At 29.6% G+C, this 14,368-nt stretch overlaps 1 protein-coding gene across 1 annotated transcript in view; it reads left to right on the top strand.

Moving 5' to 3' along the window:
* The first annotated feature begins 956 nt into the window (after positions 1 to 956).
* The window catches only part of LOC114337215 (uncharacterized), a 41,291-nt gene continuing 27,879 nt past the window's right edge, over positions 957 to 14,368 (top strand). Inside the window, exon 1 of the mRNA XM_028287622.2 lies at positions 957 to 1,543. Within this exon, the coding sequence (XP_028143423.2) occupies positions 1,096 to 1,543 (448 nt within the window). The 5' untranslated portion in view covers positions 957 to 1,095. The remainder of the gene's footprint in view (positions 1,544 to 14,368) is intronic.

The raw sequence follows: 14,368 nt of genomic DNA, 5'->3' as shown, positions 1-14,368 counted from the left end.
GATCACTCTTCAGAATCTTGAAGATGAATGTTTAATCTTCAATTTACGTATCTGGCTACCTCAAAAATACTAATTTAAATATGAGTTTTTAAGCCTCGAAAATGCGTATTTTCGCATTTTTCAGATTTTAAATCGCCTATAACTCGAAAACCATCAATTTTAAAGAAAAATTAAAAGATACTTTTCTTGTTTAGAATGACCCAAAAAAACCTAAATAGGCTCCAGAGCAAAAAAACGTGATCTTTTGTCTTTGTTTAAAAAAAATGTTCAAACAATTTCTGCCCAAAAATTCCGCCCGGCACCCTTCAGATTTGTTTAAAGGAGACATTTTTGAATAGGAATCCACAAAGAAACCGAATCAGAAATTTTTTCAGACGGGAGCGGTCTCACCATATGGACTAACTAGTAAAAGTCAAAAATCAGTATTTTCGACCAGGATAGTATTTCTAGACTTAAAAAAGCACTCTCACAAAATTTTATGTGAATATCATGGAAAACAAGTAAAATTTCAAATAATATTGTTTACATTTTTTTTGTCTCCTTATTATTTGTTTCACCTAGCGTACAACACGCACACTAAACTTTAAAAATCAGCATCTCTTATTTTTCTCCAGTTCTACATCTATAATTTATTTTCTACATCTTATAGGTAGTTTGTCGTTACTACTTCTATAGTTTTTTATCTAGGTATAATTTTTTTTTATCTCAAATCTTTAGAAATAATTAATACTTAGTAGACAAATAATTTTATATTTATGAAACTTAAAAACAAAAGCCATTTTACCATGTATTATATTAAATGTACGTACTATATTATATTAAAAATAGAAACAAAAATAATTAAAAATCAAAAATAATAAATAAAAAGAAAACTGAATAAACCAAACAATACAGTTACCTTATATTAATAGCTTCGAGCCACTTCGAGCAGAGTGCGCAACGATCTGTGGCGGGTTAGAAACGTCAAAAAGTAAATAATCAAATCTACTAACGGCTAACCTAAATTATTGTTTTGTAAATTTTTTAGATTTTTTACGTTATAATATTAACAGTAATGATTTATTGAAAGCTTTTTTGTGGTGTTGTACCTCAGTTATGACACATCCTTTTTCAAACATTTCGAACGATGTACCAATTTGTGAAAAATTTTTAACAAGGTTTTTGTCCAAAGAGAACCCAAGAACAAGAACCCCTGCCGCATTATCAGTTAGAAGTAGAGAAAGGAGCAGTAGGACTGTTTCGTCAAGCAACCAAAATGAGTTAATGAAATGTCGACCAAATGTGAAACAACAAAATTTTCCTTTGCCAGGTAAACACAGAAATCCTTTTCAAATCAATCAGTGTTCAGATCATCCCATTCAAGATAAAATGAATACAAGGCCAAGATCTAGATCTTCTGCAGTGGATACTGGCACATGGGATCAAGCATTAAAAAATCAAAAAAGTGGAGATAAAATCTCAATTTTTGGAAACTTTGATCCTCTTCGAACTCTACATTTCCTTGCCAAAGAATTACAATTTCAGCTTCAAAGTGTATTGCCAGGTAATTATTTAAACAATTTTAGTATTCATTTACCATTTTATAATAGAAATAGATTTAATAAACATTTCTTTAAAAATTATCAATCCTTACCTATACAGTTTTGCTTGAGTTTTAATGGTGAGATATTGATAATATTATCATGAAGTCATTAGTAACAAGCCAATATTTGGTTTAGTAAACTGATACTTTTATAAAGCAAGGTAAAGATTCAAATTTTTTAGTATATACAGTACACTCCCTCTGTAACGAGAACTGAAATGGCAGACTAATTACCTCATTATAAGCGGATCTCGTTATATCAGACAACAATAATATTGTGCATACCACCACCACTGAAATTTTTTAATGCCTTTAACGTAGTTTATTAGGCGTTGATGGTTGTCCTCAACAATGAAATATCGACACCTGATATGAAAAACATTGTATCTCGACTTACAATGTTTTTCAACTATGGCTTAAATAGCATCTATAAACGATAACCTTCAATTTGGTCTAAGAACTTATATTCTATCTTATGTAATTATAAAGTTACTTAACAAAATAACCTTATTGTAAGTGCAAATTTTTTATCACTGGGTGGAAAAAACGTTGTAACCAATGTTACAATATTAAAATTTTTTATTATTGATGAAATTTTTTTACAAAAACATTGTAACATGGGATACAATGTTTTTCTCGAAACATTTATTGAGTAAGTTTTTATAACTGCATTGTGAGTTGTGATACAAGAAAGCAATGTAGTGGAATATTACGATGAACAACATTGTAAGTCAATGTAGTCAGGAAGTAAATTCTACATTATTAACTGCTGAGCATAGTAAGCATGCCTCAAATCGTAAAAACTCACGTAAAAATACTAGTTTAGAATTTCAAACAAAAATAATAAAACATATCATTCACTGCTGAACTAACTTCTACTGATGAAACTCAGGATAATCAATGGTCACAGTAGATTGCACGCTCAAGATACATCGACAGTGGAAACTTCTACATGCACCGAAGATACAAGTTCACCATTAGATACGTCTGCTAAGAAAAAACAATACCCCAAGAAGAAAAATCTTGGAAGGAAGAGCAAAGGGATCCTAGTGTTTGGAAAATGAATGTCTTGAAGAAACTGAGGAACTCTGGCCGAGAATATACTGGAAAAACTGTAAAATTATCTAAAATTAGAGAACTGGGACCTGGATGTAACAATAAATGTATCAGAAAATGTAAATCGAAATTATCTGAAAATGATAGACTCAATTTATTTAATAATTTTTGGGCAATGGCTGATCATGACCAACAAAGCGAATATTTATGTAGATATGTTCTCAGACAAGAGAGGAAAGTTGCAAAGCTAAAAGAGTCCAGAAGATACTGGATATATGAATATAATTTGCAGTTGGCAAAACATCGACTTCAAGTTTGTAAGAAAACATTTTTGGACACTTTTAACATAACAGATATGTGGTTAATTACACTATTCAAAAAAATTGATAGTCATGAAGGCGGAGGGAGTATAAGTATAAGTATTAAAAATTCGATTCGTGCGCATATAAACTCTGTTATTCTGTTCCAGCAAAAGAATCCCATTACGTAAGACAAAGAACAAGTAAGATGTATTTTGATTAGTCTTTAACTTTTTCCAAATTGTATTCACTATAATATATAATGAATGGATGTTAGAGAATCACCCATGCGATGAACCAGCCACCAAAAGTCAGTACAGAAACCTATTCAATACTGAGTTTAATATCGGTTTTTTTGCACCGAAAAAAGATATGTGTGTTACTTGCAATCTACACAACACTAAAGCAAAGAAAGACCAAATAGAAAAAGAATATACTTTACATATTGTAAATAAATGTGTTGCATGTGAAACCAAAAATCGCTATAAAGAGGTTTCTAAGAAAACAGAAACGGTTGTATGTAACTGCCTGCTTTGATTTGCAAAAAATATTAACTACGCTCCAATCAGAGGTATCATTGTTTTATTATAAAAGGAAGTTTAAAGTGTATAACTTTACTATCTTTGATCTTGGATCTGCGGAAGGTTATTTTTATGCATGGGATGAAACCACAGGTAAAAAGGGGCCTACTGAAATAAGTAGTGCGCTATTTGATTTTAGTAAGAGAAAAGTTGCTGGTGGAGCATTAGAGTTTAGATTTTATTCAGATTGTTGTGGAGGACAAAATCGAAATCGAATAATATTTTTAATGTATATTTATGCAGCTAAGATCATGAATATTAATATTACACACACGTTTTTTGAGGTGGACCACTCTCAAGCTGAGGGTGATTCAATGCACGCCCTTATTGTGCGAAGACAAAAGAACCAAGTTGTTTATGTACCACGACAGTAATATACACTGATAAGGTTTGCTAAAGTGACAGGAAAACCATACGATTTGAAAGAACTAAGTCAAAATGACATCTTGGACTTTAAATCAATGTTAAAGAAAATACCGAATTGGGATTTAGATATAGATAAACGCCAAGTTTTCTGGTCGAAAATACAATACATAAAAATATATAAAGAACAACCACATATTATTAGTTTTCAGTACGATCTTATTTCTGATCAGTTATCGTTTATAAACTTAGAATGCAAACCAAAATCGAGCAAAAGGGCTACCAAATCCAGGAATAAAAATATACACGATTTATGGGAATTACAAATTCCTTTAGCATATAATGGGTTACTTCCCATAACCACTTCAAAATATAAAGATCTTGTTGCTTTGTGCTCTGGTAAACCTATACCAGAGCAAGATTGCAGTTTTTATTTACTTCCCCACTCTCAACAAACAGAATATTCGGATGATGACTCTGAATAAAAGTTTGCTAGGGGTTAATTTTGTTTATTTTTTAATAGAATATAAACTGTTTTATAATTTGTAAATGTTCATTTTGTAATAAATAAATCTAAAAGATATTATTTTATTTACCTACTTCTTGTTAGTATGTATGACGTACATTCTTAAATACTACTTGCTGAGCAAAAAAATCACGTTTCACGTAAAACCAATAAAATAAATTAATTATAATATCTTTATTTGGATATTTACTTATATCACTTACAATGATCTTCACCTAAAATTCTGAAAAAATTTGCTATTGTAACTCGACCTAAATCAGGACCAGTAATGTTGACATCAATGTAATATGTAAAAGTGAAAAGCTGAGAAATAGTTATAAAATATGGATTAAGAACATTACAAAAAATATAAAAGCTGACACAGTAAAAAAATAAAATGTTTTGGAAATTTCTTTAAATCGCTCTCCTGTAAACTAAGCAAAAGTGAGTTACAATGTTTTTCATATCAGGTGTCGATATGGCCATCGTAAATTGTAAATTTTCTGCAATATTCAATATCAGTCGATAGATAAACAAGAAGGAAGAAGTTTATTACCGGCAGTGGAATTTATTACAGCACTGGTCTTAACCTTCCGATGACCAATCTTTTTTTGTTACACGATGACCAAGGGGGGGGGGGGGGGGAAATGACCCCAGGTCAAAAATGTCAAAAACGACAATTAACAAAAAAATGAAGTGTTTTTTTTTCATTTTTTTTGTGGCATGGACTTATGTCATTCAGCCAGTCACAACATGAGTATTAGTGTCATGTGTAGTGTGTATGTTGAGTAAGTGTCTTTTTACTTTGCAAAGTCGACGTCATTAGTGTAAAACTACTTGGAATTATACATAATAGACGATATTTTACTAAACATCAACTTCAGAATATATTTTTTATTCGTAAAATATAGGGAATTTTTTTATTTCAAAATACGAGGATATCTAGAATGGTATTAAAGTCAAATAAAAAAATAATGAGTTAAAAAGTGAAAATACTTTTGAATTTATTAAACAAAAACATACGCTGGGGTCACAATTTCCCCTGCTTGGTCATCCGAAGGTTAATAAGCACAAAGATGTTGGGCATTCCTGTATACAGGCAGTTATGGTATTTATTTATGGCCATCAACATGCCAAAAACAGGTAAAGAAATATATTCTTCGATTTGTGTTATTTATAGTTCAATAGGAATTTCAGGGGACAACTAGTGTACCTCGTTATAAGCGAAACCTAGTAATACCCATGTTCGTTATAGAGAGAGTCTATTGTATATAGTAATTATTTTTCAAACAAACAAATAGTTGCATAAGTTTTACCATTAAACAGGTCAATAGAGTTAATAAAGAAGAAGAATTTAGAAGGGAAGAATTTAATAATATTATAGAAACATTATTTCATCAATGTTTTTCTACAAAAAGATTTAATAGCAAAAATCTTAAAGAGAGTTGGACAAGTGCACCAGAGGTTACTTCCTGTAAATCGCGGCTGGATATTTTGTTCACTTTAAGTGCCAATAATGAGCTGTATCGAGAGGATTATAGGTAGACAGATCTTTATTTGAAATAGGATAACCTAATATACATAAATTTAAAACAAAAATTACAATATGAAGTTAAAGTTAAGTTAAGACATAAAATCATAGGTAATATAATATATTATAATAAAATTAAAAACATATATATAAAACATAAAGTTATTATTTAAATATTAAACATAAAGTTATTATTTATAAAACATAAAGTTATTATTTATTAGATGTTGAAGCAGCATACGACAACGTTAATTTAAATATACTATATAACAAAATGATACAAATAGGTCTGCCAGAATGCTTCTGTCAAAAAATAATAAAATTGTATGACTGTAGAAAAATTTATATATCGGTAAATAATAACACATTTGGTCCAAGACTAGCGATGGGTGGTTTACCTCAAGGAGGAATATTAAGCCCTTTGTTATATTTAATTTACACTTCTGATATAGAAAAAAATTTAAACTCAACAAAAATTTTACAATTTGCAGATGATATAGTTATTTATCAAGAAAACATTAAAATAGAAAATGCAGTCAAATCCATTGAAGAAGGAGACAAACATATTAAAATATGGAGTGAATTACATGGACTAAATATATCTGATTCCAAAACCAAATTATGTATTTTTACAAGAAAACGAAAAGAAATACCCAATCACATCTTAATAAACAATATATCCTATCCTGTACAAAGTTATGTTAAATATTTGGGTATTACTCTGGATAGACAGCTTCTCTGGAAAGAACATATAGACCATATAGTTAAAAAAACAGAAAAAGGAATAAACCTTCTTCGATTCGTATCACACTTACGTTGGGGAGCAGATCCAAATATTTCTTTGTTGTTATTTAAAAATAATATAAGAGCTATATTCGACTACGGATCAATATTATACAGTGACGCATCACAGTGTCATTTAAATAAAATAGACAAAATCATTAATAAATCCCTTAGATTGTGTATAGGAGCCCTAAGAAGTACACCGATAAATAATCTACAAGTTGAATGCTGTGAAATGCCGATGGATATAAGACGAAAAAAACTTGGCATCAACCTTTTAGTTAGATTGTATGAAAAAAAGGCAAGTTTAATTTCCAAAATACATCAACTGTTTTTAGCAGACTTGACAGAAAAATATTGGATAAAAAAGAAAACTCTAAATATGGTAGATTTATATTCAAAAATGACAATATATGATAAACAACTTTATAAATATGACATAAACCCAAATTATAATATTGACTTTAATAGTATGGAACAAGTTCAGGTATACTTTTTAAGGGACTATAGCAAGTTGCCCATATCTTTAAGAAAATTAGTGTTTATCCCCGACAGTTCACAAATGTTCAAAGATTATTGTATGCTATATACAGATGCATCAAAAAATATTGAAGGTGTGGGATGTGCCTATTGGGATAGCAGTAATAAAATTAGTAAAATGTTTAAACTAAATTCTATTATGAGTATATACACAGCTGAATTAATAGCGATAATGGAAGCACTAAAATATTTATCTAATATAAATCATTCAAAGTTTATAATTTTTAGTGACAGTAAAAGTTCTCTTAGTAAAATTAGTGCTATAAATCCTAAATCAAAAGTGAACTACATTGAATTATATATCATAAATAAAATTAAAGAACTTCAGCAACAAGGAAAGTCTGTTAAGTTGGCATGGGTTAAAAGCCACTGTGGAATAACTGGAAATGAAATGGTAGATGAATTGGCTAAAAACGCGGTGACACAAGGAGTATTAACCCATTATCTTTGTACGCCAAAAGATATTGAATCAAATTTATTCAAAGAGATTAAGAAAGAATGCAAAGAAAGGTATATTGATGAAAACGTAAATACAGGAAACCACTACAGATCAATCAGAAACTATATAACGGATAAACCTTGGTTTTCTAAAATGGAGTCGACAAAAGATATGATAAGAACCATATGCAGAATGAGATTTGACCACTGTCTTACTCCATCATATTTATTTAAAATTAATATAGCTGATAGTCCACAATGTATTTGTGGACAGTTGGGCAATCTACAACACAAAATTTTGACCTGTTCTCTTATCTCTAATAAAGTTAATATGTTTTTAAATTCACTGTATTCTTTGACTGATGTCCACCATCCCATTAATTTAAATTATTTATTAACATTAGAAAATAATGAGTTGGTATACCGACTATTGTATAAACATATTTTAGATATTAAGCTTAAATTGTAATTGTAAAATATAGAGTAAGTTTGTAAATTGTTATATGTTAAAAGAAAAAGAAAAGAAAAGAAAAGAAAAAAAAAGAAAAGAAATATAAAAAAAAATAATAAAATAAAAATAAAAAAAAAATAAAAAAAAATAAAAAAATAAAAAAAAAGAAAGAAAAAATATAAAAAAAGATATAAAAAAAAATAGAAAAAAAAATATAATAATTAAAAAAATATAAAAAAATATGTAGATAAAAATGAATGACGAACTTGGACAGTCCATAGTAAAATAGCTTTCGAATGAAGTAGAGGGCTAAAGAAGAATGTTGCAGTTTTTGCTGTGGAACTCTGAGAACATCATTTGGAAAAAAATTAATAAAAATATATATATATATATATAAAAAATTATTAAAAAAAAATACAAAAATAATTATTTATTAGTAGAATTGTTTATTATATTAGTATTAGTTTTAGGATAAGATACGAAAAAATGACTAATAAAATAAAAAATAGTAAAATTGGCGAATGGATTTAGTGTCCGCAGTCATATAAACCCAAACAAACAACAACAAACATAAAGTCAACAAAAAGATACATCATACAACGTTGATAAAAGATAAATCCAAAATTTGCAGTTATAGTTTCACAAATCTTTTATATATTTCCTTAATTCACTTTTAAATAATAAAAATGACTTACAATCCTTCAAATGCATGGGTAGTTCATTATATTCTTGAAAACTCCTAAATAATAAAGATAACATTGAGTTAGTTAGATTAACGCCCGGTTTCCGAAAGGATGATCATCTCAAAAATTATGTAATCGACGATTAACAATAGATTAAATGCGTCAGAAACGTCAACCAAACTAGTTTTAACAATAGTCGATCACCTGACAAAAGATTAATCGTTAGTTAACAGCCGATCATGAGTGTTTTGAGTCTACGAAAGGTCGATTAACCAGTTTCGCTTGTCAAACGGCGGTAAAAATGGACTGTTACCTAATCTGCGACTATCCGTCGATTAACGAGCTGTTAAGAGTTTTTTTAGTTTTTTAATTACTGTAATTAACAAATACCGGGAAAAAATTGTCAAATAACACATATATAAATGATATAAATCATATTATTCAATAAAAATAAGATTTTTTTATGGAAGAAATAATTTAAAATATTTATTTAACTTGCAGAACATGGATATCTCGGACATTTTTTATATTTTATTATATAATTTATATTTTTTTTCTTTTAAAAATGTAAGATAACAAGGATGCTAGACTCATAGAGCTATTTTTTGAGAGGCCAGAGCTCTAAAAAGCAGAACATAATGATTATAGCGATGTAAATAAGAGGGAAAACGTGTGAGAAATTATAGCAGCTAACTTTGAAGACAATAAAACAGCCGGTAAATAAATTAAAAATAAATATAAAAAGTAAATATATAGACCAAAAATGAAAATACGATTATAAAATATTATAGATCATAAATAAACTGTTTTATATCTCCAACTCCCGTCACATAACCTAGCCTCATTTTTAAAATGCTCCGTTCAATTCTTGCTCCAAACAAAAGTGACAGTACGTAAGAGAGAATGCACCTTTAGAATCTAAAGATACAAGTTTGGATTTAGAGGTTAATATAATTGAAATTTTGAAGGATAACAGCCAATTGTGACAGTATCGCTACCAAATCGTATGTCAGATCATCGATTACATGATCTATGATCATGCAATTTTACAATAATTGGCGTTTGAGAAACCCATCACAGGTTAACAGTTGATCAAATCTGACAGCCGATTAGATGATCGGAGATTTGAATAACGTTTCGGAAACCGGCTGTTACTCTGTTTACATAAATGTTGTTTTTATTTCTTGTGTCATGGTCATGTATGTTACTATGAAAACAAATAAACTGGTAAAAATAAGGTGGAGCTAAGCAGTTAATTATTTTATAAATTAACAACATTGTAAAATAGTACAGTCTCTGCTTTACTGAAAACCACTGAAGCGTCTTTAACATAGTTACTGTAGAAGTATAACGATTAATTTTTAATATAATATGCATACCATGATTTTGGAGTTTCTGAAGTTGGTTCATTTTATTTAGATTAAATAGATGTAGAACAGAAGCACAATAATCGAAGTGAGGTTGGATGATGGTGTTGTACACCGTTATTTTAGTGAACGTTGACAAGTTTTTTGCAATTCTTGAAAAAAAGTATAATTTTTTACTAATTTTTTTATTAATGTAATTAAAATGTTCATCGAAATTGAGAAAGCTATCCAATTGAAAACCCAAATATTTAATAGTTGATACTACTTCAATTTGCTCACCATCAATCGCTATCCTGACGTTATTTAAATTCAACAGATTAAATTTATATTTGGTTGTAAAAATAATTGCTTTTGTTTTATTGACATTTATCTTTAGTTTATTGCTTTTAAGAAAAATATCCACTTTTTGCAATACCCTATTCATTTTTGCAACTGCTGAATTTAAATCTGTGTCAGCTAAAGCTAACACAGTGTCATCGGCAAAAAGATTAATAAATTCACAATCAACAAAGAGTTCTATGTCATTTAAATAAAGAATAAAAAGTAAATGTCCTACTCCTGGAGACTAATGGTGAAAGAACACTCTCAGAAGCACTTAATCCCGACTTGGGGGTACCCCAGGGAAGTGTTCTTGGACCTTTTTTATTTCTTGTATACCTCAATGATCTTGCTGAATCTGTAACAGATGCATCATCTAGCCTTATTAATTTCGCTGATGACTCAAATTATCTGATTTGGGCCAAAACTGTTGAAGAGTTGCTCTTAAAAACGGGTGAAAATCTGGAGAGGGCTGAGAGATGGTTTGTGGGAACAAATTATTGTTGAACTGTAATAAGACTGTCTTAATCTATTTTAGAACTATTTAGTCTCTAGGTCCGATCACAAATGTGGTAAATATTCAATCAGACCACATAGAAACATCCAACTCTGTCAAATTCCTGGGTATCTACATTGACCAATATCTGCAATGGGATGTACACCTATTGCAGTTATGTAAAAAACTGAACTCTGCATGCTGCTCAATAAGAGTGCAATTACAATAAGAGTACTTACAGCAATAAGAGTACTTACAGCAGGATACTCTTCTTACTGTTTATTATGCTAACTTTTATTCTCGACTATGTTATGGAATCATGTTCTGGGGAAATGCAGTGGCAACATCAGAGCTTCTTATCATTCAGAAAAAAGTAGTACAGATTATTCTTGGGATGAAAATAAGGACTCATGCAGGGGGAAATTTAAACTAGTAAATATACTTACTTTTCCAGCCATCTACATTTATGAATGTTTAAAGTTTTTTTTTAAGAACCCTTCATTATTTAACCATTACATCCCCAATCATACCCATCACACAAGAGCTCTAAACCTAACTATCCCTAGACACAGGCTTACACAGCGTTAAAACAAGAGATTCAATTTGGAAGATTTAAATGAGAGTTATTTAAATATCTGGTCATTGTAGAACCATATACTGTGGTGGAATACCTGGAGTATTAGTTTTGTTTTGTTTTTGTAACATGTAATGTCTAATTTCTAATTTTAATTATGATAATTGTTCTATGTACTTTAGATTTATACAATCTCTTTTTTTTTACTTTTACTTTTACTTGACGTTATTTGCTCAAATTTGTAAAAATTTTATGCAAATAAAAATTATTCTATTCTATTCTATTTTATTCTAATAAATTAATTATGATCATGGTATCTACACTCCTAGCAGAGTGATTGCCGCCCTCTTTGGGCTCTTTCCATTCATTTGTTACTGGGAATCAGTGCGTATTAACATTTTGAATTTACAATAATTGGTTGTGTGACTTGGCATCTTCTACTACAATATTTCTTATATAATATAATACTTTATTTGAAATAGGATAACCTAATATAAACATGCTAAAGTAAATATAGTCAAAACAATACAAGTATTGATATAGTCCATAACATAATTCAAAAAGTAAAAAACTAAAACTAATTTAAAATGTCAATACCTAAAGCCACAAACATTTGATAATTTAAAATTTAAAAAGTAAAAAACTGAAACTAATTAAAATGTCAATATCGAAAGCCACAAACATTTGAATAAAATACCAATGCGATTAATGTAAGCACAATAAGTATACATACAAGGCAACACAAATACATTCAACACATCTTATTCTCTATAATATATTTTTTTAAACTGTACCTGAATGTATTAATGTTTCTACAAGTTCTTAAATCGAGAGGTAGTTCATTATATTCTAACCCTTTGCAAATTAAAGAATTAATCATAAAGCTATTTTTAAACTCAACAATATGTAGATTATTTGTACCCCTTGTATTATAATCATGTACATCTCTCTGAAAAGAAACATATTTTTGAAAGTAAGATGGAGCCAACGAGTTCAATATTTTATACACAAAAACCATGGTTCGGTAATGCAAACGTTGACGAACTGACAACCATTCAAGTGATTTTAACATAATCAATATTGGCGTTATTCTACTAGTTCTTAATATGATGCGCATCCCTCTATTTTGAAGTTTTTGTAACTGATTAATTTTATTAAGACTGAATAAATATACAATCGATCCACAGTAATCAAAGTGTGGCTGTATTATTGTATTATATACAGTTACTTTAGTCTCAGTCGACAGATTTTGAGCTATTCTGGTGAAAAAGTACAATTTTTTTTTTGAAATTTTTTTTTACTTATATACTCAAAATGTCCATCAAATGACAGCACGTTATCAAGCTGAAAACCTAAATATTTTGCCGTTTTAACAATTTTGATCTCTTCATTGTTAATGTGTAAATTAATCAGATTTAAATTGATTAAACTATACTTATATTTAGTAGTAAAAATAACAGCTTTGGTTTTATCAATATTTAGTTTTAATTTATTCATGTTGAGGTATTTATTAACTCGATCAAGTGTTCTGTTCATCTTCTCTACAGCATTCTCTAACTTAACATCACTACATGCTATCAAAGTATCATCAGCAAAAAGATTGATAAATTCACAATCCAAAAACAAATCTATATCATTTATATACAGAGAAATTAGGTAATGTACATAAATTTTTTACAGACGGATCCAAATCCCCTACTGGAACAGGATGTGCAGTGTACAGGGAAAACACAAACGAAAGTTTGTTGTTTAAACTAAACAAAAACTCTACACAGTCGTCTATCAAGTCTCTTAGTGATTAGACGTGTTTGATTTAAAAGTCGATTCACTAATAGCCGCAAAAAATACACAGTTTGTTTACCTTTTACTCATTTATTTGGTTAAGTTTTTTGGATTTCTACAAGTAAGTCGATTCATTACTTAATTTGTCCTGGGAAATTATACTTAAAAATCCGACTTCTGTCTGGGACGGATGTCGGGAACTTCACCTGGCGGCGGGAAGCCGCCGCGATCTTCAAATATAAGAATCGAGGATATCAGGGTTCTGGATGGCATGGAACTCGACGATTCAAATGTAAATATTAATCAAGATGGTTTTCGTGGATTTACAGAAGCCGATAAGAATAATATTGCAACAGGGGACAAAAATCAAGTTTTTCCAGCAGATAATGATAACAATAAAAGCTCATTAACAACAACAGCAAGTAATTTAGACCAGCCAAACCAGTCTTTCAGACGCGATATTTCCATTAATAATCGATTTACGTCAAGAGATACAGGTCCGTACTTAATTTTTGTGGAACACGAAGTTTTGAATGTGGGAAGATTGCATCCAATGAGACTTGGTGAAAAACTGTTAGCACTTTCGGAATACGAAAAATCGATCTTAGAAATTAGTAGCGTGGGTCGTAACAGACTTAAAATTGAAGTTAATTCAGGGTTAGTTGCGAACAAATTAGTGGAAAATTCGGTATTCAAAGACAATAAACTGATAGCTTATATCCCCTCACATTTAACTGAAAAAAAAGGTATTGTGAGATCGGTCGATACATATCTGACTGAAAATGATCTTGTTAAAGTTATAAAATCAGAGTGTTCTGTTCGTAAGGTTCAAAGAATGTTTCGAAAAGTAATAAAAGACGGAGTGATTGAAAAAATCCCCCGTCAAATGATAATTGTCACATTTGCAGGGAACAAAATTCCCCAATTTATTTATATAAATAAAGTGAGATGTCCTGTAGACACGTACGTTCATCCTGTTATGCAGTGTTACAATTGTCTTCGTTACGGTCACTCTGCAT

The sequence above is a fragment of the Diabrotica virgifera genome, chromosome 1 (assembly GCF_917563875.1).
Source record: "Diabrotica virgifera virgifera chromosome 1, PGI_DIABVI_V3a".
Taxonomy (NCBI): Eukaryota; Metazoa; Arthropoda; class Insecta; order Coleoptera; family Chrysomelidae; genus Diabrotica; species Diabrotica virgifera.
Note: the sequence above shows the minus strand (reverse complement) of the source record. Positions and strands in the feature narration are given on the sequence as shown.